The 24732-nt window shown below is 41.1% G+C and overlaps 2 protein-coding genes across 4 annotated transcripts; one reads left to right on the forward strand and one right to left on the reverse strand.

Moving 5' to 3' along the window:
* The first annotated feature begins 137 nt into the window (after positions 1-137).
* LIMK1 (LIM domain kinase 1) lies at positions 138-13491 on the forward strand. Of its 2 annotated transcripts, XM_065478601.1 has the most exons (14): positions 138-268; positions 865-964; positions 1066-1180; positions 4414-4760; positions 4821-4913; positions 5679-5811; positions 5905-6173; positions 9920-10097; positions 10484-10546; positions 10632-10889; positions 11031-11294; positions 11354-11508; positions 11579-11685; positions 11786-13491. In XM_065478601.1, exons 1-14 carry the CDS (start codon positions 247-249, stop codon positions 12187-12189), a joined length of 2508 nt encoding a protein of 835 aa, XP_065334673.1. In that variant the 5' UTR covers positions 138-246; the 3' UTR covers positions 12190-13491. The 2 variants fall into 2 exon arrangements, with proteins under 2 accessions (XP_065334673.1, XP_065334674.1); XM_065478602.1 differs by lacking the exon at positions 4821-4913.
* A 25-nt stretch (positions 13492-13516) lies between these two features.
* Positions 13517-16584, reverse strand: Ufd1-like (ubiquitin fusion-degradation 1-like). Of its 2 annotated transcripts, XM_065478613.1 has the most exons (7): positions 16424-16584; positions 16164-16287; positions 15952-16106; positions 15355-15627; positions 15166-15296; positions 13721-13886; positions 13517-13663 (listed from the first exon to the last, which is right to left on the reverse strand). In XM_065478613.1, the coding sequence occupies exons 1-7, from the start codon at positions 16424-16426 to the stop codon at positions 13592-13594; spliced, it is 924 nt and encodes a 307-aa protein (XP_065334685.1). In that variant the 5' UTR covers positions 16427-16584; the 3' UTR covers positions 13517-13591. The 2 variants fall into 2 exon arrangements, with proteins under 2 accessions (XP_065334685.1, XP_065334686.1); XM_065478614.1 differs by lacking the exon at positions 16424-16584 and having other exon boundaries at positions 16164-16411.
* Positions 16585-24732: the final 8148 nt, after the last annotated feature.

A 24732-nucleotide genomic window follows, 5' to 3' on the forward strand; every position in this document is an offset into this window, starting at 1 on the left:
CCACTTAAACTGTCATATTCTCCCACAGATGGGTTAAAAAATTATTGTTATTAATCATCTCGAACCTGATTTCCACTATTTTATCCACCTTTGTTTCTCTTTTACGAGGAAACAAATTTTTTTATTTTGGATGAAAGAAAAAATTAAAGAAAAAAATATTCATTGCAAGAGTTTTTGTTGGTCAGACTGCAGTGACTACTGTCAAAGGGTTTGCTTGTGTTGCTGTCTCGATGAAGCGATGTGATTATGGAGGAAGAAACAACAACTGGTAACTTTTTCACCCCTTTTTTACTCCCCATGTTGGACAATTTTTGCGCACTTTATGTTTCCTTACAGCTCTCCCTTTAAATTCACTGATTTTGTGCAAAGAACAGACAATTTTTATCAGGAAACTCACAAACCGAAGGTTACAAAGTGGGCGTTGAAAAATTGCGGGGGCACGACCAGAGATTTTTATTGCTTTGCTGCGACGCTTTTTGGCTCAGACTGCTTACACGTAGAAACCAAAACAAATTGCCTTGTAATTTTCACACGACTCTTTTAGCCTGTCTGCCTGAGAAAATTTAATTCTTCCTTTTCTCTCGGACAATGTTATGTACACAATTATATGTAAAAGCTCACAAACATAATAAATTTAGTGCTCCGCGGGGAGTTGTGATATGTATGCAAAATCCTGCGCAGGCTTATGTCTTACTGCATAGCAGTGTGATAAATTATTTTTGCGAAATAATGCACAAGCAGTGTAACAATATCTGTGTCACTGCGGTGTTTGTTTTGTCATAGACTAGCGAAGAAGTGTCGCATTATTTTACCGTGTTGTTTCGCGCACGTCCGTGTAAATGCCAATTATGATTCTATGTGCAGAAGATGGAGAACCGTCGTTCTGCGCCGCTTGCCGCAATGAAGTAGAGGAAGGAGAATTCGTCCATGCCTTAAATCAAGACTGGCATCTAGAATGTTTTAGGTTTGTTCCTTGATCCATTCCATCTATTTTTAATTGGCCCTTCCTCACTTTTTACTAACGGCCATTTTAATTAATTAATGTGGCATTTTGGCTTTTACCAGATGTTCCGCCTGTGATGCTGCACTGTCGAGCTGGTACTTTGAGAAAGACGGATTGCTGTTTTGCAAAGATGACTACTGTGCGAAATACGGAGAGGCTTGCCAACAATGTGGCCAGGTGATTCAAATGTCCTACAAAATGAGCCAAGGACTCCCTTGGGGTGCCAAGTTCAAAGTGATCTCATTCCTAAAGTTCAAAGAACTACGACGCGCTGGTCAAAAGTTTTAATATGCTTTGCTAATTGCGCGTACTGATTAATTGTACGCTTAGCTGGGCCTTAAACTCATTAAAATGCTGGCTTGTCGTGGGCACAAAGCAGAGTCACACCTACTAGGGGTGGTTGGCATTTTGCGACGTTCTAAAAATATACCTCATGTTTTTTGTCATTCACCTCAGCTGCTCGGCACCGCTGGTGGTTTCATTAAACCTTGTGCCTTTGGGATAGTCAATTTTGTATAAATAGAAGTGTGAGAGAGCTGAAAGTAAAGTTGCGCACTTTTCTACGCAGAGGAAAGTGTTTTTAAATAGTTTAACAAGAAAGCATTATGTTAAATCAAATGTCAGTGACAGTACTTGTAGTTAAAACGTAAACTTCAATGATTCTTTTTCGGTAGATTACCTTGCGCGTTTTATTTTTGTGAGACTAGGTTAAGCCTGAATGGCAAAACACGCGTTTGCGTACATGTAAATGTCTGGAATTTTTTAATATGCATTTTATAAAACTTGATGCTTAAAACATAAGATATTTCATTTAGATTGTAGATCTGCGTTGATATCTTTTGATAGCAAAGAGGATAAACAACTAGAAATATGGTTTTATAATTTCCAAGTCACTGTGATGTTATCTATAGTTTTCTTAAAATAGTAATATTAATAATCAGCTGAGTTACTTATCTAGTCGCAAGTGGTGTTTCTTTTAAAAATTATAAGTCAATTTTGGCAACAGAGATGAAAATGGAAAGTAGACATGTTAAAGAAAATTCACTCATTAGTTAAATTTTTTCCATTTTCTTTTTGATATTCACGGTAGATAATAATTCATTAACCATCTATGACGCTAAGTCCACACATATCATTTTTTTTATTTTACTGCTTATCTCAAAGAGTCATTTTTCTAGCCTACATTTTATAAGTGATAATTTTAACAGCGTTCGTTGCAAAACTTTGAAATTTGTGATTGGCTCAATAGAACAAAACGACCTTCTGGATTGTGTGACAAGTGGCACTAAACGAATATTGGCATGGTCATTCCTAACTCGTAAATTAAGTTATTTCTTCTAATTTAAAAAACAAAGAAATAATAAGTTGGCTGCTAGTACATTGCACATCTTCAATTGATTCAACAGTCCGCTGCTGAAATTTTTACTGGAAGGTTCGAAGAAAAACATTCCTTTTAAATACATAACGGATTCCTTGAATGATGCTTGATACATCAGTGCCATAAATTATGGCTTCAGTTAAGATTTGCTGCTGCATAATGGGAGCTTTTCAAATCTTTTCATGCTCCAAATCAATTGTGAGAGTTTCTTATGTTGCTTTTGCCGTTTTCACAAGAGTAATGCCTCATTATCGAAGAAATTCCTCTTCATCATATTGCAACTTTTAATAATAAGCTTCTTCATTTAAGGACGTGAGTTAATTTCAATGAAATATCATAAACACTTCCCAGAAAATTCTTTATCTGTCAGCGTGCTCAGCCAGCTAAAGATGAAGTACGTCAATGTGTAGAATCCTCACATTTTTTGAGTGGACTGGATCGGACCTTTCAAGATATTTTCTCCAGGACTGTATCAAATGAAATCAGACGTGATAATGAGACTATTGCAATCTTTCTGATATTTTAGATTGTAGGTTATTTACTCATTGAATTCTGTCTGCTTCGCTTAAAATGAAATTTGAATATTATTAACCTTTTTGTGAGTAATTTTCATTGCCATCATCTCTAGCTTCCAATTCACAGGCAGTCTGTCTTTACTTTCTATCTTAAAAACACAAAACAAGCGTCTCTGGATGAAACCACTCTCTTATGGAGATGTTTTGGCTGACCCAGCTGTGTTTCTCATATCTCTGGTTGCCAAGCAAAATTTATAATTGCACAAGTATTTAGTTCATTTAATATTTGATTTCCTTCGATTTAATTACCTATTTGACTGCACAGTATTTAAGCGAAATTTATTTTATACTTGCTAAAATAGCATAGGTATATTGCAAATGCTGTTAAGCTTTTAGGAATGTCTGTTGACATGGCGACGTGGTTGTTATTACGTGTCTAGTAAGTGGTTTTACGAGCGCAGCAAACAGAAGGCAAAAACTCTTCTGCAGTGGTTAGATCATGCCATAAAAATTCTCTTAAACTTTGACCTAAGATTATGTCGGCACAGATCATTGCCAATTATTCTATTTGTGTGCGGCGCTAATATGGGAAAATGATTGAAGGTCAAAATTCATAGCTCATTCGTTTGGCATGAAGATCATGTTGTGACTTGTGTGCAAAGGTCGAAAGGCCCTATTAAAAGACATAATATCTTGTCTCTTGTTCAGTCTAGCCAACATTTTTTGCTTATTACAAAAGATATTATGAAAGTTTTGGTTTGGACTGTGTATCCATTAAAAGTCAACTCTTTCACCAGTTAGTTGGTTATAAATAAACGGTTGGTAGATACAAACTGTTTCCAAAATTTCCAGTTCCATCTTGTGGGCTCTCCTTAATTTGTTTTTAACGCCATTCTTAATCGGTTCAACTATCATTCTTTAAATGCCCGCGTGAACAGGTGAAATCGGAGTATTAAACTAAATTTATGTATTAATATTGTGTTTGCTTTATTCATCGCTTGCATTCAATTCTCTTTTAACACATTTATATTTATTTTCTTTTAATTTAAAGACCCAATCACGTAAAATGTCAGAGATGGCAAAAAGTGGTTAGTTTAGTGACTCGAAATGCTCAAATTGCTCAACGGGCTGGGAGGCGCACCGGCGCCGACTCGCTACTTGCTGGTTTGCACCTTTCCAGCATGCGTGATTTGGCTTCACGGGACGAATGTCTAGCGTTTCAATGCAGTCCTCGGTGCGGAGGCAAGTAGTGGCCCTTCGGTGGGCTGGGTCCCTGTGCGGCCTGGTGCACCCATGTTATCCGTTCGCGGTGTTATTGGGACCCGGGTTTCAGCATTCGTGCTAGTGCAGTGGGCGCCCTTCCCGGTCCTCGGACAGGGATAAAAAGAGCAAAAAAAAAAATGGTCAAAAAAATCACCAAACCATTGCGAATTTCACAAGTGTCGTCTAGTAAATTTTTAAAATAATCTCTTGTTCATCAAATTAATGACTGAATTGGATCGCAATGTGTGTTCCAGGTGATCACTGGTCCTGTAATGGTCGCCGGCGACCACAAGTTCCATCCAGAATGCTTCTGCTGTTCTTCGTGCAGTGGATTTATCGGGGATGGCGAGGCGTATGCCCTGGTGGAGCGGTCCAAACTGTACTGCGGCCAGTGCTACAAGCGGCAGATGCGGCCTCTGCTTGGCCGCCAGGCCAGCTCCAGCGGCCAGGCGGGCAAACCGCAGCACTCGATCAGACTCGTCGAAATTCCTCCCGTGCCTGTAAGTCAAGCCGGCCCAAGGACAGTCAAGCTGAGCCTCGAAGGGGATGGGGGTTTCCTCACTCCTCGTCCCATCGGCTGCCGGGGTCTGCGGATTTCTGAGTGAGTTTGGCAATTCTCTATTTTCGCATTTACGAAACGATTCTCCTTAATACAAAACAGTCTGCTGTGTAATTGGGGATGCAAGATGGGGAAGCTTGCAGCTTCTTGGCTCCATTCCACAGTGACAGTCTGTTTTCAAGCAGCCAAAAGGAGGTATTGATTACCTGCTAGTCACATGTCCAACTTTTTTGTTTTTGGCTGCTTATTTGAACATGCTGTATTTATAGTTTTACCAGTGTTTTATTGTTAGTCATGAGAGTTGTTGTCAGCCTTGTCAGCAAATTGGATTACAAACACAAAGTGATCCCCCTATCATTAATTTATCCCCCGCTGCTACTTCCATGAAAACGGAAGACTTATAGTTGTAGGAAGCACACGCATCTGAGGAAAAACCATTCAGCTTATCAAGAGTAAAAATTAAGGTTTCTCCCCCAAAAGGATCTTGGTGTCCTCACACCAAATAGTTGGCTTCTGCTGAAATCGGATTACACGTGCTAGGAAACCATTTAAATTATTATTACAGATCTGATATGCACGACAGGATTTCCCAAAGCAATTTAATTAGTGCGATACTGCTATCTTCTGTTTCTTTCTTTCACATTGAGAACAAAGTCTGATTAAAGTTTGCTTATGATTTTATGGCACGCTAATTCCGCTTGTGAATGACAAATTTATAGATTGTCGTCTGTCTAGAAAATTGCTATCAAATCGCTTTGCTACTGTAATGTAACCTCATCTTTAACAGAGCCCAACCAGAAAATCAATAATTGTGTACGTGCGAAACACCCTCTCGGGCTCACTACGCAGATTTGCCTATTGCGCCTAAATTTGCAATTGAGCTTTTGAGCTTCCATAATCGTTATTAGCTGTTTGTAAGCCATGATATGCTCAATAACTAAAAGGGTCGCTCCTCTTTAGGCTGGACATGAGCTCAGAATTGATGTCACTTCACATTGGGGATCGAATCCTTGAAGTGAATGGGGAGCCTGTTGCCGAACAACCGCTCGAGCACGTCGAGAACCTTCTACGCTATTCCAACACGGTTCTGCAGGTGAATAAATAATGGCTCTATTTTCCTTATTTTCTCTTCGTGCGGTTTATTTGTTTAACGCTCCAATTGGCAAACCTACAAATTTGTTTACAGCTCACAATCGAACACGATCCTGACGCCTTAAAGCCACGCCACCTGAAGGGAGCTAACAAGGCGGACGTGTCACCTCCCTACACGACACCGGCATCGCCGTCCAGCCCTAGCAAGGATAAAGAGAGGCTTTTTAAGAGACGGGACGAGGGGTACATCAGTGGGTCAAGATCTAGACAACTGCGGAGAAACGCCCAACAGAACAAGGCTGGCTGCAACGCCTCCCCGGGGTGCAAAGAACGTTCGTCCTCCATGTCCAGATTACTAGACGGGTGAGTCTATGCTTAATTTATTTTTTGTGTTTGCACGCCTCTTTCCATAGCCATCTATTTTTGTAAGCGGCGCGACTTTGACAAAGTCAGCCCCCAAGAACCAACCAAGAAGTCACGAGGAATGTATTTTTATTGCGCCCCTATATGTTTTTATGGCGTTTTCTTTGTGTAAGGACGGATTCGTAAATCGATGGATGGTGCTCTCCTCTCTCTCTCTCTCTCTCTCTCTAGCCGAGAGTTGGAGTTGGAAAGCCAGCCCCGGCGGTGGAGTGGAGCGCGATGAGAGAGTGAGAGAGTGAGAGAGAGAGAGAGAGAGAGAGAGAGAGAGAGAGAGAGAGAGAGAGAGAGAGAGAGAGAGAAGGAAGTACTTTTGTCTGTGCGTGTGACTGCAGCCCCTATTTTCGGTGCGATGGTGGCGCTTTGACTGATCACGCGAACAATTTGTTTTTGTCTGTCTGCTCGATTTTTCAATCGTAATTGGCCAGTGAATAAGCCTCTAATTAGAATCAGATGATCCGTATAGTGGTCGGCGCGCTGCCTTTGATACCCGAAAATGTGCGAAAGTGGCGATAAATCTGTCAATTAACTGACACGGGCGGGCTGTCGGACGGACGGCCGGCCGGCGGGCGGGCACAAAAATTTCGTTGGTTCGGGCCCCTCGTTTGCGTAATTGATAATTCGCAGGCCACCGCGGGAGAGTTCGTTGCGCTCATTCAAAGAGCGACCTCTAATTAGTTAGCGAGAGAGCTAGTAGCTACTCCTCCGTTCTCGTGACCCCCCCTTTCGGAGGCAACAAAATTGCAAGTCGTGCGATGCGATGTGCGGAGAGTGTGTCTGTGTGTCTGACGGTGTCGGTAGCGAGATAAATGGGCGGTCGGATGAGCGCGCGAAATTTGCCGTGTGATGCAACAAGCGAATTGGGCGCGATAAGGGCTGCGGCTTGGCACGTAGGCCCGGTTCAGCTGAAAGTGAAATTCCACTCCCCGAGATGATATCCGACTCGCCTCAGACAATAACACTGTGCGGTGGTGGGCGCAGCTTTTCAACTTGGTGCCATTTTCCACGTGTGATAAAAATACGAACGCCTCTCATTATTCAGTCACGTCTTCATCATTGCCGGTGAACAGACGACAGTTAGTTCTATTTATTCCTCCGAACAAGAGAGCACACCGCCGACCGCCTCTCTCTCTCTCTCTTCTCTCACACTCTTCGCTCTCTCGCGCTCTCTCTCTCTCTCTCTCTCTCTCGCTCTCTCGTCTCTCCGCGGTGTTACGTGCAGTGTGATCGGCCTGTGTGGCAATCGAGGGTGAGCCTCTCGCTCAAAAAGAGAGGCTCTCTCTTCGCTCTCGGCATGGTTTTGAGCGAGAAATTGCTGCTGCGCCACGGCTTCGGCCGGCTGCTCATCTTTCTCTTGTTGACCATGGCGGTGTGCGGCTCGGAGCGAGATTCCTCGGCACCTGCCTCGTCGACCATGTGGCGGCGTGTCTGGCGCGGCGGCGGCGGTTCAAGGACCTTCGACCTTTTAAGCGACGAGCCAGACCAACCCACTCTTGACAGCGAAATGGAACACCTCGTGCTCGACGACTCGCAAACCGCCTCCGACGACGAGACCGACGTGCGCAAAAGGTCGCCCGACCTTGAGCAAATCCTCGGCGCCTCCAGGAAAGTGCAGCTCTTCATCAAAAACCGCCACCTGCAAATCCTCCCCGGCGGAAAGGTGAACGGCACATACGACGACCAGTCGGACCTGACCGTCTTCCAGCGGTCCACCGTCGGAATCGGCGTCCTACAGGTCAGCAAAAACGCCTCTTTACCCGCCTTTTTCGCCTGAGGTTTTTGTGCGCAAAACTCCCATTTTTTGCACCTTTGAGAAGCCCCCGATCTCTCGGCGGCGGCGGCAGCGGCAGCGGCTTGGTTTCGTTTCGTTTCTCGCGGCCGTGGAGCAGCCGCAGGTACGCCGCTTTTTTCTCTCGATAATCTCGCGTGCTGTAGGCGAACGGGTCGATCTAGCATCCTAGATGACGAGAAGGTTGGCTAAAAGTCACCCGACCGTTTCCATGCAACTATTTATTCGGCCAAATTTTGGGGATATCGAACCGGTGAGCAATGGCAGCAATCAATACTTTGCTAGAGGTCTTCCTCATTCCCTCGAGACCTACGTCACGCATTCACCAAAATTTAAGTGGGCCTATCTGCACGATATGACGAGCGCGATGGACGAACGGCACGGGTGGTTGGTCTGGCGTACGTGAACGCGCGCGAGCCTCCATGACTCCAGAATTTCTTCCGAGCTGACGCTAATTTCGTGACGAGTGTGTCAGTCAAGGGCATTTCAATCAATTACATTCTGGCGAATCCATCACATTTCAGCCCGTATCGAGAGCACCTTTCTAATGGATTTTAGCCCAAAGCGCTGGTTTCCCAAGTAAAAAGTGAAAGTCGTATGGTGGCGTGCTTTGTTACCCGCCACGGGGTACATTATGTACCGCCGCTCTGCTTATTTATTTACTCCTATTATTGCGTGATCTCGTTTTTTGCGCCAGGTGTGTGGACCACTTGTGTGCGAATTCTCTCGCATACCGTGTGTCGGCTTGAGAATTGGCCAAAAATCATTCATGTCCGCGCGTCTGCTTCGTTGCGCGTTTGCCCAGACTGAGGAAAAACAGCAGCCGCGCTGAGGGAATGTTCTATTTTTTACTTTGCAATCAGTCGGCGCGTGTTTTAAAATTAAACAACACACGCACATATAAAACACATTCAACGTAACGTATGGTATACGGACGAGTCGCGGCCCTTTTTATAGTTGCAAAAGTGCACTTGAATGGCGTCCAAATAATTTTTCCCCTCGCCTCTGACCTTAATGCCGGGCGGCTAGCGCAAGCAAATTAAACGCAAGAATTTTAGAGATGTTTTAATCGTCAGCGCGATTTAACTGTACTTGGAAAATTGAAGGTGACCTCTGTTTTGCCTCCATCATTATAAACTCCAATAAAAATGCTTCCCCACAAAGCTTGGCTGCGGCTGTTTTTTGTGTGACCTCGCTTCTCCATCGGCAGAAGGACTCGTTTAATTAATTAACTAAAATATATATACCACACGAGCGATAAAAATTCCCCTTTAAGGCGCACAAAATCTCAGGGAAAATGGAAACATGTTCGTTGACGTGCGGCATTGCTTCAGGTGCAGAGCGTGGCGACGTGCCTGTACCTATGCCTGGACGGGTGCGGCCTGCCCTACGGCTCTAAGAGGTTTACGGACGAGTGTCTACTCCGCGAGAACATCGAACTCGACCACTACAACACGTACTCATCGGTGCGGCACTCGGACATACGTCACACACTCTTTTTGGCGCTGGACGGACATGGTCGTCCGCGCCGCGTGCAAGTGCCGACTGTGACGCAAAAGCGGCAAAAAGACCGTCCGCGTCAAGGCGGAAAATTGGGCCGGCTAGCCACGTACGCAAGAACACTGACTAGAAATGTGAACGCGGACCGCGTGGCCGCCATCAAGCAGCGGGCGCCCAAAGTGTGTCCTCAGACATCGAACATTGTAACGGCCAAAAAGGTCAAGCGAACAAAACAGTGCCAAAACCAAAGACTCAAGTGTGAAAAGGGCAAGTGCCACAAATGTGAGAAGGGCAAGTGCCCGAAAAATAAATCGCCCTGAGATTTGTTAATGGTTGTTATGCGTTACTAGATGCGTTTGAATGCGCGATTGTGTGACACTGCTTAACTTTCTGCTTTCAGAATTAGTCCTGGTCTAAAAGATGAGGGCTGTGACTTGTCTAGGACGAGATCATTCCGCGTTGAGCCTCCTAGGAATAGTCAGAGAGTCTTCCGAGCGTCCGATCTGGTCAAAGGAGAACTCCTGGGCAAAGGATTTTTCGGCCAGGTCTTCAAAGTCACCCACCGGGCAACTGCTGAGGTGCGCATTAAACATTTAAAACCATCATTGCGATCTCTGTCCCCCTACAGGCTCGGCCCTCCCCTCGTCACAATTTTACGACGACCCGCACCAATAATCGTTATTTGATGGAAGCCCTAAATCACTAGCGAGCCGCTTACGTATTCTCACGTGACTTTTGCACTATGTTGCGAGTAAGACGGCGCCGCTAACGAAATAATCAAAATGTAACCAAAGTGACTTGATAAGAAAAGAAAATACTACGTGAACTTTGCTAAGAGATTACAACCCCAAACAAATCCTAACTAGATTCAACCGCGTGTGTGTCGAGATTCGACGCCTTTCGCACTGAAGCTTATCTGCGCTGTGCGAGTTATAATATAAAACTCGCTTCTTTGTGTTTCCAGGTTATGGTCCTAAAGGAGCTTTATAGAGTAGATGAAGAGGCGCAAAAAAATTTCCTAAAAGAGGTGAGGCCCATCGCATATTTATTAGACGAAAACTAGGAGAGCGCGAGACTATTAATTCCACGGCCGTCTATAATTATGGTTCCAGGTCGCCGTTCTGCGTAGCTTGAATCACCATAACGTCCTCAGTTTCATCGGCGTGTTATACAAAGAGCGACGCTTGCACTTAGTCACAGAATTCATCCCCGGCGGCACCCTCAGAGATCTGATCCACGACCCTGATGAGCCCCTGCCTTGGGAGCAGAGGGCTAATTTTGCCAAGGATATTGCTTCTGGCATGGCTTATCTCCACTCCCGTAACATAATCCACCGAGATCTGAATTCGCACAACTGTCTCGTCAGAGAGGTACGCTCGCGTCCTTTGTGCCCGCGAGCTCTCGCGTGTGTTCTATTCGGGTCGTCAAAGCCAGGCGCTTATTTATAACGGCCGTTTTTTAATTGCACGCGGCAGAAAGTTTAATGTGTCATAAAATTAACTGTTTTGTAGGACCGGACAGTTGTGGTTGCCGATTTCGGTCTAGCACGCATCATTTCTTCATCGCCGGGCATCGGCGGCCTCTCAGACAAGAGAAACGCCAGAATCAGCAGTGGAAGGAGAAACCCTGGTGCTACCGGTAGCAGCAGAAGGGGGGAAAGGAAAAAGAGGTACACCGTGGTGGGCAACCCGTACTGGATGGCCCCTGAAATGATGAAAGGCAACAAATACGACGAGAAAGTTGACATCTTCTCTTTCGGCATAGTGCTGTGTGAAGTATGCAACCCGGAGACATAAGATTAGCATAAACGCCTAATATGTATTCATGTTTGCAGATAATTGGCCGGGTCCACGCTGACCCTGACTACCTGCCAAGGTCATCGGATTTTGGCCTGAGTCAAAATATTTTTCTCGAAAAATTCTGCAATTCTTGCCCAGAGCCGTTGTACCGCATTGCCTTTCTTTGCTGTGATCTCAACCCCGATAAGAGGTAGAGTATAATAAAACTAATCTATTGCTTACCTTTATGACGCTGATTTGCATATTATAAAATTTGCTAGGCCCCCATTCGAGGTCGTGGAAGTTTGGTTGGAGGGTTTAGCCATGCACCTAGCAGTTGGAATGTCTCTTCCTTACGACTTGGAATACGACATCCTACACTATTCAGGTAAACACCCGGTTCACCCTGAGAGTTGGAAACAATGAAATTCCAGCCAGCCTCCGCGCAGCCTTCTGACTAAAATTACGCTCTCTCGTGTGAATTCCAGGAAGAAGCACGAGCAGCTCCGAATCCAACACGCCTGAAATATTATCACCCTCGAGCAACCCACCTTCGTTACTCCAGCCGATCAAGGAAAATTCGCCGGCAAAGTGCATTATGAAGCAGGAAGAAGAAGAAGAATCACCAAGCATGACCAAGCTGGACGAGAGCCTTATACAGGAGGCGAGCCAAAAAGTTAAACCAGTTGTTCCTCCCCGTCGCAATATAATTTACACCAAGAACCAGACGGCAACCGCGACCATTCCGGCGCCCTCGATCCACCGCCGGAGAAACAATTGCATCACAGTGCTGACCGTCTCGAATCCAAACGGAAAATCGAACCCTACCTCTCCAAACTCAGTGAAGACGCTCAAAAGATCAGATTCACCTGTTGAGAGTACTGCACTTTGAAATGTGCCTTTGCAACGGATACTCCTTAGTTTGGCATGTTCTTTTAGTCGCAGTCAGTTGAGCAGTGAAATTATCTTTTTAAAATTATACATTTGGCGTTGACAAGGATTGATCAATTATTTAGAATGATGGCATTTTTGTGAGTTTCCTCTCTAGAGAAATGAAGATTTTTAGATTTGTGTTCAGTAGATGATTATTATTTTAGTCACAATTTTAAACGTGTCGTATACTCATGAGAAAGATGCAGACTTTGAATTTTGGGTTGTAGCGCGTGCCTGTGATGGAAAATGGTGCGTCGTTTAGGGGGTTCACAGACTCGTTCAGTGCAAGCATTCCAAAGTAAAAAGTCTTAACTGATAATTGTAATAAATGGTACTTAATGATGTTGCTGCAATTTATTGCCATGAGGCACCCTCAGCTTGTCACGTAGCTGGTATTTGAGACTTCGCCACTGTTATTTTGCACAAAATTTCACTTAAAAAGTGATTGCTCTTTAGCAACGAAATGCACTCTTTTAGGCTCACCTTGGAAAGCAACCAATTGCATCTGTTTTGTGCCTTTCACAGATAATTATAATAACATCTAGTCCTGAGTTTAAAACTAGCACTCGATGGAGCAACCCACTTGAAATTAGTCTGGGAATTCTTGAAAGTATATTAGCTGACGGAAAAAAATCGATGTTTGGAAAACAGCGTTTTGAATTTTGTAGTATTACAAAGACTTGATAAGTATTCTATACACGAGACGAGAATTTAAGGAGCGTAACCACATTCCTAATTTGAAGCGAATGTCATTATATTTTATTGATATTAATATATAACTGATTGGCAAAATGAGCAATATTTTCAAATTTTTCTAAATGCTATTTATAAGTGATATGAAGTAATACGGAAATGCTCAAAAACATTTTTGTTATTTTGTATTGAAGATTTTTACAATGCCGATTGGATTGATGACCCAAATTTTTTAAGTCAATTTGTATGCTGTGCTGCCAATTATTTTATTGTTAATATTATATAAAGTAGATCGTACCCTCTATGTATTAACGCGAAATACAGGGAATCTCTGCTGCAGAAATGCTATCGATAAATTATGTGTATAAAGAGAATGCTGATCTCTACTTAACTAACATGAGCAATACACACGACTAATTTTATTTGATCTGACTACTCACTCTGCGAATCAAAACATGATGAGTAATTGAAAATGTGTGATATAGTAGTATATGTAATTGTGAATGTCTGTCTGTGTCAAGTGTAATGATATTAATAATAGTATATTAAAAGAGCTAATCATGAAAAAGCTGACTTTCAATTCAAACCTCAAGTTTTTCTGTGAAAACGTTTAATGCTTACGCCAAAACTTAAACTTAATTTATCTGTACATGAGCAGCAGATGGAGATCACTTTCTACTCTTGGCTTCTCGTAACGATCTGCCAGCACCAGAGAAGTACTTAAAATCCTCTACAACCTCCTGAAAATGGTATCGGCAAAGTTTAAAACGGCAAAAAAAGCGCGTTAATGTTAATACCTCTTTTTCCTGCTGTGGCTTGGCATGCCTCATAAATCTTATGACCCCTGGTTGGTAGTCGTAGTCTGGAATGCCCCTCGTGTAAGCGCCTCTTTGCTGGGAAGTCGTCAGTGAGCTGGGTGTCTCCCCATTCACACTTTCCTCCTTCTTTTTCTTGCCATCCAATCTGAAAAAGCAGAAACGAATCATTGCAGAGCTTAATTGTCACCCACGAAATTTATGTCGGCATTAATTCGGAAGTAACTATCTGCTACTCCCTCTGGGAATGGGCACGACTCTAATGATATCGCGAAATAAATACAGTTGAAGCAAAATTAAGGCGAATAATGCATTTAAATTTGGGCGAACTACTTTGGCGGTGTCTTTGATTTTGATTGAATTCGTACTTTAAAGAAGGGCGTATTATTTCTCCTATAATGAGCACGTCGGCATAACTCTCAAAAGTTACGCGGCACTAGCGGATATCACAGGTGCCCAGCCCGTCTGGAGGGTCTCTGACGCCACTCTCGCCTCTGTACCAACGGCTCCAAAGCGTTAGAAATTCATACCGAGAAGCCGATTCACGCATCTCAGGCGGCAAGTTGCGAAGCATCTAGACGGCCTAACATCGCATACCTCCCAAATTCCAACGTGTTGTGTTAATTTGATTAAAAGCTGCTAGTTATATTGCCTTTTTCGGCGTAAAGCAAGCCCATTTTCCAGATGTTACAGGCTCATTATCCTGCAAGGCCTGCGCGATATGGACATCTTTGATATGATTGGTCAATGAAAATTATGCAAGAGCAGATAAATGTTAACTCGTCTGGCCTGGCAATCGTGTATCAGTCTGCCCAGCTGAGCTAAATAAATAAACACATCCTGATTGGGATTACGACTCAAGAGAAAAAATGTTATGCTGCGTGTGCAGTAGTAACAAGCAAGAATTTTTGACCTTTAAGCTTGATGAGCTTCATAAAAAAATTAAACGGCGTGCTGCACTTGCAAGAAAGAAGTAGTGAAGAAATCAATCACGGCCGTGCTATTTTCGTCGGAATCGGTACCAAAATAACAGTATCAATAACTGATTTTACTTGTTGAGGTCGATAACTCTTTTCTCACGAAACCGCTATTTCTTTCCCATCCTTGACAATAGTTTTGAATGCTATACAGCTCAGCAGTATATTACAATAGCACAATTGAAATGGTTGATATTAAACTGAGCGGAAGGCAGCTGCTGGAGTGCTGGCACGTGAAATTATTGCCTCATCTCCACTTTAATCATCACCATTAAGCCATGGTGCTTAGGTTAGACAAATTAATCTCCACAATGCGCCCATGACGAGTGTGTGTGGGCATGAATTATTTAAACGGCTGATTCAACAGCCGCCCGACAAAATATTTTGTCATAAATAAGTTTGATTGAGCGACTGCGACACTTTCGACACCAAGGTCGTGAGAGCACCAACCTCTGTCCCGCCCCGGCAAAAGCATAGAAGCCAGCAGGCTCAGGCGGAATGTACGCGTCAACGCTCATGCCGTCATCCTTCTTTGGCTCCACTTCGGGCTCTTTGTAGCCGACCGGCGCGGCGAAATCCACCTGGAATCAAAATTAATAGGCTAATTAAGATATTTTCACGGCGGGATGACTAATTTACATTCATATCACACTCAATGATGCTAACGGCCGGGCCGGGCTTGGTCTCGAGGACACACAACTCGTAGACCTTGGAGTTGTAAATGATGGAGATCATGTCGCCAGTGGTCAGGCAGGCAAAGTGGCGCAGAGCATTTTCTAGCACAGCCTTAGGATTGCTGATGTCGAGGAAGTCCTCAGACTGGGGCTGGAATTTTGAAAAGGTGGCCACAGGCAGAGACAAACACTCGGCGGTGATCAGAGAGGCCTCTTCCAGCAACAGATTCCGCATCATCTGCAAAGGGGAAATACTCAGTCGAAAGCAATTTGCCAAAAACCGTGGTATAATTAGCAAGCGTTTATTTCCTTCGTCAACAACAACCAAATTAGCCTCTAGAAATATGCGACTGACCAAACGTGGCTGGCAAAGGCAAACAACCTTAAGGGTCACAACAAAACTTTCGCAATCTTCATTTCACTGTATCACATGTTCGCATCAATGAATTAAACAAATTCCGCGACATCGTTTTTGAGAAAATGGCATTCTTAAAATTCAACAATTATTGAAATTCTTCAGTAACACGTATGCAGACGAGCCTGAAAAGGAAATCTGCCTTACCCAATTTGGCAGGTAGATTTTGCCCTCGTCAGCAACGAACTCCAGCACTCCACAGTGCGTTTCCCTTTTTGTGCTGTCACTTTTTAACTTGAACAGCATAGGGTACACAACCCGCTGTCTGGTAAGTTGCTCCAGCGCAGAGGGTGGCATGATAACTGAAATTTTTGCAATTTAAAATGAGGACACCGAAAGGAAAGCTCGTATGTATGTACTTTTTCCTCCCTTTTCGACGTCAGTCCTTTCGTTGCCAGGGAGCATGCTGACAGAGTAGGCTCTGTAGGCGGTCTTGAAGACTCGGGAGGGCATGATGTCATGCAACATATTAAATCCGCCAAACTGAAAATTTCCAAGAATTACAAATGATGACAAATGGACAAAAACTTAAGCATGAACAGCTGCCGACTCTCTTGCACTCTTTGGCAAGTAAGAGCACAGAATTGGCTCGCAATACAAAGGTGATGCGTTTTCTTACCATTTCACAACTGTTTGAGCGTCGCCAGGGCAAAAATAGACAGTCTTTTAATTGTTGTTGTCACGATCTTGCGAAATAATAACTCAAAAGCAATAATAACTCGAGAGTCACCGAGTCAGCTGGCAAGCAGTGGAGGTGCCTGTGCTTGCTGGTGGAGCGAGTTTTGAAGCCTGCGCCACCTATTGAGCAAAGTTCAAAGCTAAACACCGCAATGTCCGACAGGTTGCATACAGATTGATTTCCTCAGGCGCAATAAATTAAGATAGAGCGGGTAGAGCTTTACAAAGGCCAACAAAATTAATAACATTTTGCATTGTTGACTAAAGCAAGAAGTTGAGTTTTATTTTTCATTTAATTTAACAATAGTCTATACAACGCACAGTAGAGAAATCAGGACCAAATAATGAAACAGTTTAAATTTCAGATTTTGTCATATTTCTCGAAAAATTAAAAGATTTCAGTGATTTTTCAGTTTATTTCGTTCCCTCTTCTCGCGATATATCCAATAATTCAAAGGTGTGCAAATTATGAGCTAAATTTCCCTTCCGGAAAAGGATTATGATTTCTAACAAGGAGACGGTGCTCACCGCTAGATTAGCTTACAAACTTTTTAGCCAATTTTATAATTTTTTGATGATACATAGTGTTTCAAGTGACATGGATTCAAGATTATTGGGTTATGTAATTGTTGATTTCAAATTGTTGCCAACGCTACTCTCGTGGAACAATTTAAAACCCGATAATAATTAATCTCAACAATTGGTTTGGCGTGTGATGTCATATAATTATCTAGGCCTCTACTTTCCATACAATGAACTAAGCAGTATTGTATTGTACAGCATGTAAAGTTTCAATGGTAGGAATGGTTTTTTTTAGACTATTTATACTTTTTGACTATATTTTTCCTTTTTGAAAGAATCATATGAATAGCAAAATACAGAAAATTTATTCCTTATTATGAAATATGGGTTTTTAATCTATTACTTTATCCCCTTATAAAACTTGCTGGGACATAAGTTTGAATTAAAAACTAAATTTTGAGCTCACATATAAAACTGTTTGCGTTCACTTTTAACATTGCGTCATCTATTTTACTAAATAAATGCACATCATGAAAAGTTGATTGGAAGAATGATAGAAAACAAAACGAATAAAAATATTATATTTTTGTTTGGCAGCAAATGTGAAAAATATCATTCATAATATATTATGATATTATATACATGATAATACATTCAAAATGAAGTGTTTATATCATTAATATTACATTGATAACGAATTCATGCCTGTTTTATTCTAAAGTTTCACAAAAAAAGTGACAATATTGCCGCATAATAGTTTGAATAAATGAAAATGTTTGCACCATTATTATGAAGTCCCTGGATTTGATATCTTGGTCATTCATTTGATTTCAAAGACATCATTAATCAGTTTTTAACGAGAGTAATCACGTGATTACAATATTGAGTTCTAATGGAATTCCTTTACCCACAACAGGATATAGCAGGCGAGGAAGAACCGACTATTATTACTTTTTTATTCATCCAGCTTATCTCAGCACTGGTATCGGCGGCGAGGAGGAAAAGGGCTGCGGAGCAAAGACGCTGCATCATTCTCATTAGAGCCGGCGCTCGTTTGATTTACATTGGGCCCTTTCGCCGGCGGTAAAGGGTTCGTTCCTCTATTTTTTCTCAGCACCGTGGGCGAATTTCAATTAATAAAATGTGCGCACGCGGTTCGGATAAAACAAACAAAAATAAATTTGAGGCTGCGTTGGTCTCGTCTGTGAAGATTTGCCGCCGCTGCCGCCGCCGCCGCGAACAAATGAAGCGGACCCAGCAGGGAGCATTTGAACCTGGTTCGAAAATACACATACTCGTGTCACTCGTCTGGCCCATCAAACAACCATTTTTCTTTTGACTGTGGTCGCTCGCTGGCTCTCTCTCTCTCTCTCTCTCTCTCTCTCTCTCTCTCTCTCTCTCTCTCTCTCTCTCTCTCTCTCTCTCTCTCTCTCTCTCTCTCTCTCTCTCTCTCTCTCTCTCGGCCCGATCACATTTTAATATAGCATGCGCTCACTCACTCACTCACTCTCTCGACGCGCTTGTTATGTGTTGATCGTTTTTCTGCTGGTGTGATCGTTTCTTAACGCGAGCGTGCTTGTGATCGAAGTATGCAAGGTCTTGTATTTTAAGCTGTCGTCGGTGTTGACCTCAAACGACTGGCGTCTGCAGACTGAATTGATTTGTGTCTGTTTGCACGCTGATGATCGCCCACGTGAAATTCTTCAGTGGGGAATTGCGCGGTGTGATGAATTCTCATTTGAATCAATCATTCTATCAAATGGTGGGTACACAAAAAGAGAGATTCTTTTATTGGCCTTGACCGAATTATTCGTTCAATTTAGAACTTTACTTTTATCACAGCACATTCCTGAATTTTAAAACATTGCAAATTTCTCGAATCCTGTATTAGATTTTAAAACCAATCATTCGTTTATTATAAGGGTTCGCAACGTAGCACGAGTTTTTTTTCTCATCTTTCTCAGTGATTTTCTAAATCATAAAATTTATATTTTAGGCTTGCGATAATTTTGCATTTAATATTTGTCTTTATTTTATTTTTCTTGAGAAAGCATCTAATTACCGATCTTTTGGTAAAAATCAGTAAAATAAGGAACGTGACGAGAAGTTTAAAACAAGAGATTTTTAAATTTTTTTGTTATGTTTTTGGCATGTTGTTAGGGTGGTATATTATCAAACCCTGGCGTTCAAGGTATTTAAACGGGTTTTGGCCGTTTTCGAGGTTAAAAGTTTCAGTCTCAAGTATTGACATTGCGTAATTTGTCTGAAATAGTCAGAAGCACTGAAATGAATAAGCGTCTTATACCATACCAACCCGATATACTTTTAAATTAGGACTTCACCTTTGCTCTGAGGCAAAAATTAATTTTTATGAGGTTCCAAATAGTTCCACATGCCATTCAATACAATCGTTTATTTGTATATTTATTTTTTAAGGCGAAACTCAATTTCTTTTCATTATGTGTACTTATGTAAGTTAGAAGTTTTGGTACTTTTGCCAAAAGTTCAAACTCACAGGGGCGTGAAATTGAAAAAAAATTTAATAATGATGGAATCAATAGGCTTCGTATTTGGGGAACCACGTATTTGGGACCTCATAAATATTAATATTTGCCTCTGAGCAAAGGTGAGGTCCTACTTTAAGTTGCAAATGTTGCAGTAATATTATCTTAAGGCATTATTTTGCTAATTATGCTGATTTGTGCATTTTAGTGCTTGGCGTTTCATTAAAAAAAACTCGTTCCTTGTATTAGAAGAAAAAACTATAGATCAATTTTTAAGTCAGCAGGAGGCTTACGGTTCCTGATAGTATGAAAATCAGAGTAAATTAAAGTAATCTGTCCTATTAGATAAAAAATAAGTATTGTGATAGGCATACATTTTTAAATTCCTATTTGTGCAAATATAAAAAAAATCAAATTAGCTAAAGAACAGTTTGCTTGAATTTTGAACAGCAAACATCGCGAAAAGTTGTAGCGAAGGCGGCCGTTGTGGCGTTGCATTATTGAAAAGGTGTGCGCGAGACACGGCGAAATGCGAATTTAGCCACTGCGATGACGGCTTTATCTCTTGTTAATCCGACCACGCCGAACCGCGGGGAGCACGTCTGCGCATATAATTTTCGCCTCCTTTTATCTCTTTAGCGAGCTGTTAAATTATAATAAGTCGCATCTATCTTGTAAATTTTGTTCCTTGATTTATGTTTCCGCACAGTTGGCGTTGCTCTTACTCCGTATTTCATTGAAAACGTGCTCCGCGCATCAAATGAATAATTAACAATTATCAAGCCTAATAGAGATGTGGCGCTCGCTTCATTTACGGTCGAGAATTGAAATGGAAAGGAAAACGCACTGGACACTTGATTGAGCCGGCCGATATGCGGAAATTCGACGTTGTTTGAGACCGATTGCAAATGGTGTGTGCGGGTTAATTAATGTTCCGCTTTCAAAACACACGCGGCGGGCCAGCGAGAGTGTTGTTTGTTTTTCAAAGCAAAACCGCAGACACAGCGATGCGGGTCCGACGCCCATGTTCAAAAGGGTTCGGCCGACACTCGCGGTGGATTTGTGCTGCCCACTCGTTATTACAAGCACCACCGGTTCCCAATATTTATCACGAGGCACTGCCAATTTTATTAATGAAACGAACACGTCATTTTTTATCGATGCAAAACAAAAACGAGATGGAGTACCAACAAAGTGCCGACGTTGCAGAAAACGAAATGATGGAAATTTAGTGAAAAAAATACATAATATTGCTAAAATGAAAATGTGTACTTTGTGCAATTTTTAAAATATTTGTGCAAAAGGTCCCAGAAGATATTATGAAAAATATTTTAAAACAATAATCATTTTGAATTCTTGTTTGGAGGGCTCTTTACGTATAGGGAACTTTAAAGTGGGCTTCAAAATAAGCTTCACAAAACACTAAGTTTGAATAATAAATATTTAGAAAATTATTATATATTTTTTTCTAAAAAAATGCATCTGAAAATTAAAAAAAAAACAGCCCATCTTTAAGCACCGTCTTACAGAAACGACAAGGCAGCCGAACAGGAAAAAGCAATTTGTCATTTTCATCGTGGAAATGAATGAGAGGAATCCCTGTGTACGCTTGAGCGCTTGCTCGTAATCTTCTGAGAAAACTAGTGCCATTTCTATGAAGGAGCTGCCGCTCCTTTGTTAATTGGTTGCACGCCCATCAACCTCGGAGGGTTCGCGGCAGACGACGCACTCTGTGTGTGCGAGACTCTTGTAAAGCCGCAATGAAGCGGACATCCTTTAAGATTGCGAGGCGCCTCGGCGGACTTTTTGATCACTTGGCGCCCGGTCCAGTCTAGTCTCTTTTTACAGTGGCCAGACGGATGAGCGCTGAAAGATTTGTCTCGTATTGAAACACATGCGAACCACGGAATACCAGATGAGAGCAGTCCCTGATAATTTTTAATTGCTGCTGATGCTCAAGCCATAAAAACTCGCATCTTTATTGCCTCTCTATTTTTTAATATTTTATAGTTGCATAATTAATGGGAAAACAGTGCAGTAAGTAGCAGGACTTGCACGTTGTAGAATAATTTGAAAAATGTTTTAAAGCTTGGTAGAATATGAAGAATAATTTAACCACGCTTTAAATTCAGTTTATTGTGAATCTTGCGTTTTTAATTTAATATTAAATTAACTAATATATTAACTAACGTAAAAAGGTTATCTGTATAATCAGTCTAAAGCATCATGTATAAAAAAATTATTGAATATAATACTTAACATTTCATATATTTAATAAATTAGGAAAATACCCATTTCTTCTGAGAAGAGTTAACTATAAAAATAATTCCTTCAGTTAATATTAAATTTTAACCTAGGGAGATTTGTGACTAAGATTTGATTTTTGTATGAACCTCCAAGAATTTGAACCACAAGAACAATTTAAAGTTTCAATAATTTTATTTGCTGAATTTATATACAAAAGTACGGTAATTCCTATAATAATTTTCATGGCTGAATATATATAGCCATATTCTGGTTCTAACCAGTTTATTTTCTCATTTTTTGGACAGTCTCTAATTTTAGTAAAAGGCTGCGACCGGCTCAGCTCGCTTGTCTTGTTTTGTTGTCACGCTTAACTGCTGAAGGCTTAAATTTCAAGCTCATGATTGGCGCACACTCGGCGCGATCAATTCACGTGAGGGATTTCGGCGGCGTCGGCGGCATTTCTTTGATTTGCCGGCGCAAGCAGCAAACAAGCCGCCCAGACTGTTGAGAGCGGTGCCCATCCATCATATGAGTGTGTGTTTTCAATATTGAATTGTTGGAATTAATTCAGCCGCACCTCTTGGTGCGAGAGCGCTCCTTTTCTCAAGGCAGCTTGTAAGCGCGCCGGATCTTTCAACTTATTATCAAACTTTACCTTTGCTTTTATTTGTTATGCTACAAAACACCGCATCAAAAGACGCGTTGTCCCGGTCCAGAGATATATAAATAGAAAAATTGATAACATTAAAGCTTCTATATGTATCCAATATTACAAATTTTAAATTTAAAGAACCTAATCGTCTTTCAAACCTTTCTCTAAAATGAAATAATTAAAAATCCAATAATGATGATTCTGGTTAAATATTGATTTACCTGTTTTGAACCACAGCTCTTATACTACTCCTGAAGTCAACTTTTGCGGCCTTCTGCAGACAGGGAGCGGGCTCTCAACGATAAGTTGCTTCAATCGCGTGGTAGTTTGAGCAGGTTGTACGAGATGGCATTGCATTCTTTTCTTCCACATGTACATCTTTCAAACTGACCGTGAACATTCACTATATTATTCAGCGTTAAAATTAAATAGCATCTCCCCAAATATTTTCGAAAAATTTGTGGCATTGAAAACAGAAATAAACAAAGAAAATATATTAATAATTTCATTATGCATGAAGGAGCACTTCTTCTTACTTAAAATTATATTTGCCAAATTAAACTATATATTATATTAATGTTTATTTCTAATTTTAAATATTAACATGCATAAATTATCGAGATTCATGAACAATGGCAAAAAATGACAAGCAGTATCTGCATAAACACCCAAAACAGAAGAAGAAAAAAAGAGAAAATTTGTGCAATGCTTACTCCGCCATTTTTGGAAATGGTTTATTTAATTTATTTGTAAACTAAAATTAAGAGAGAATTAACATTATTCATAGATTATAATCTCTGCTAATAACCCAAGATTTATTCATCTAGATCCAGCTGCTCAAATCACTAGAAAACTTTGAACAATTAAGCTGCTTTTAAAACATCAATGTATAGGTATAAATTTGATTTTAAAATCCCCAATTCATATTTTTCATGCTGTTGGTAGTAATAAAATAGTAGAGCACTTACAACTATTGCAGCGTTAATATTATTTGGTAAGTATAAAATTTAACGGAAAGTTTTTACCTTCGTTAAGAAATGACGAAGTAGTGATTCATGCTGCAAGAGGTAGATGTAATTATGGAATAACGCTGTGGAACACGCTGATGTTCTCACGTTTCGAGTGATTCAGATGAAAAGTAGCCTCATCTTTGAAGACGAAGGCTCATTTAGTTAGAGGTCTCTTCGCCAACAATTTGGCACTTGTAAAAGTTTGAAGCGAGATATATAAGGCGCTCAGCCAAGTGAACTTAACCCTTTTTGCCCTTGTTATAAATTCCTGATGAGAGGCTACAAGATAAAAAGCTTCAACACTTTTATGAAGAGTTGTAAAGTATTTTGTTTTAAGCAAGTTGCTGTGCTCTTCTTCACCTTTCCTCGAGTTCGTCTTAATGTGCATATAGGCGGACAATGTGCCCAGCGTATAATGTGTTGGGAAAAAGCACATAAATTTCAAGCCTCACAGCTCGGCCAAGATAACATTTCAAAACAAATAGAGCTTGACAGCTTTTAAAATAAGATGGATGCGAGAAATTGTGTGGTAGGATAATCTAAATTACTGCCTGTGCATTTTTCAACTCGTAAAAATTAACTTTAACATATTTTCATCAAATTTGATGAGGACGAAACCTAAAATTAATTTTACAAGGCTCAAATAAATTTTTGGCACTGGATTGAAAATTGATATGGCCGATGATATTTCTTAGGGTCAATTAAGTATTGTATCGTCTCCCTACAGTAAAATCTAGAATTATTCCACAATTTAGGGAAATTTAGCTCTTGGATATATCACGACGAGAGAATTGAAATCAAGCGAAAACCCATCGACAAGCCGTTTAATCTTCGAGAATTTGTCAAAATGTGAAATTTAACTGTTCCTTAGTCCTGATTTCATTATTTCATATCGTAAAGATAAAATGTTGCCAAATTTCACAAACATAACTCAATGAACTACTTGCTATAGCCAACAATTCAAAATTTTCTTAAATGTTGGTCTATAAAGCTCTACACACATACTTTAATTCCAAATTTATACATTTGATACATTAAAAAATATGCTGTCTGTCGAGTGCTTCCATCACATGTATATATTCACTAAAATTGTTTTTCAATTTGCTTTATTGTGAGCCTTCTCTTGTTATATCAAAGTGTGTGGCAGATTTTAGAGTGAGCGCTTTTGAGGTTGTAATACCACTTGATGCTGTTGCGGCGATGATAAATATTTATTGCCGTCGAGGTGTGTGTGGCTCATGTACGTTGGTTTTCGAGGATTGCGCCACGGGCTGTTTGAAAAGCCAAGGAGAGTAATTTCGGCGTGCTGACATTG

This window comes from Cloeon dipterum, chromosome 2 (assembly GCF_949628265.1).
Source record: "Cloeon dipterum chromosome 2, ieCloDipt1.1, whole genome shotgun sequence".
Taxonomy (NCBI): domain Eukaryota; kingdom Metazoa; phylum Arthropoda; class Insecta; order Ephemeroptera; family Baetidae; genus Cloeon; species Cloeon dipterum.

What these genes read in the sequence shown, in the direction of transcription:
- LIMK1 (XM_065478601.1), top strand. Translation starts at nt 247, where the DNA reads ATGGAGGAAGAAACAACAACTG. An exon ending in TGGCATCTAGAATGTTTTAG is followed by an intron (nt 965 to 1,065) that starts GTTTGTTCCTTG and finishes GGCTTTTACCAG; the next exon opens with ATGTTCCGCCTGTGATGCTG. An exon ending in TCGGCATAGTGCTGTGTGAA is followed by an intron (nt 11,295 to 11,353) that starts GTATGCAACCCG and finishes TCATGTTTGCAG; the next exon opens with ATAATTGGCCGGGTCCACGC.
- Ufd1-like (XM_065478613.1), bottom strand. An exon ending in CGTCGAAAAGGGAGGAAAAA is followed by an intron (nt 16,107 to 16,163) that starts GTACATACATAC and finishes CAAAAATTTCAG; the next exon opens with TTATCATGCCACCCTCTGCG. An exon ending in TCATTGAGTGTGATATGAAT is followed by an intron (nt 15,297 to 15,354) that starts GTAAATTAGTCA and finishes TTTTGATTCCAG; the next exon opens with GTGGATTTCGCCGCGCCGGT.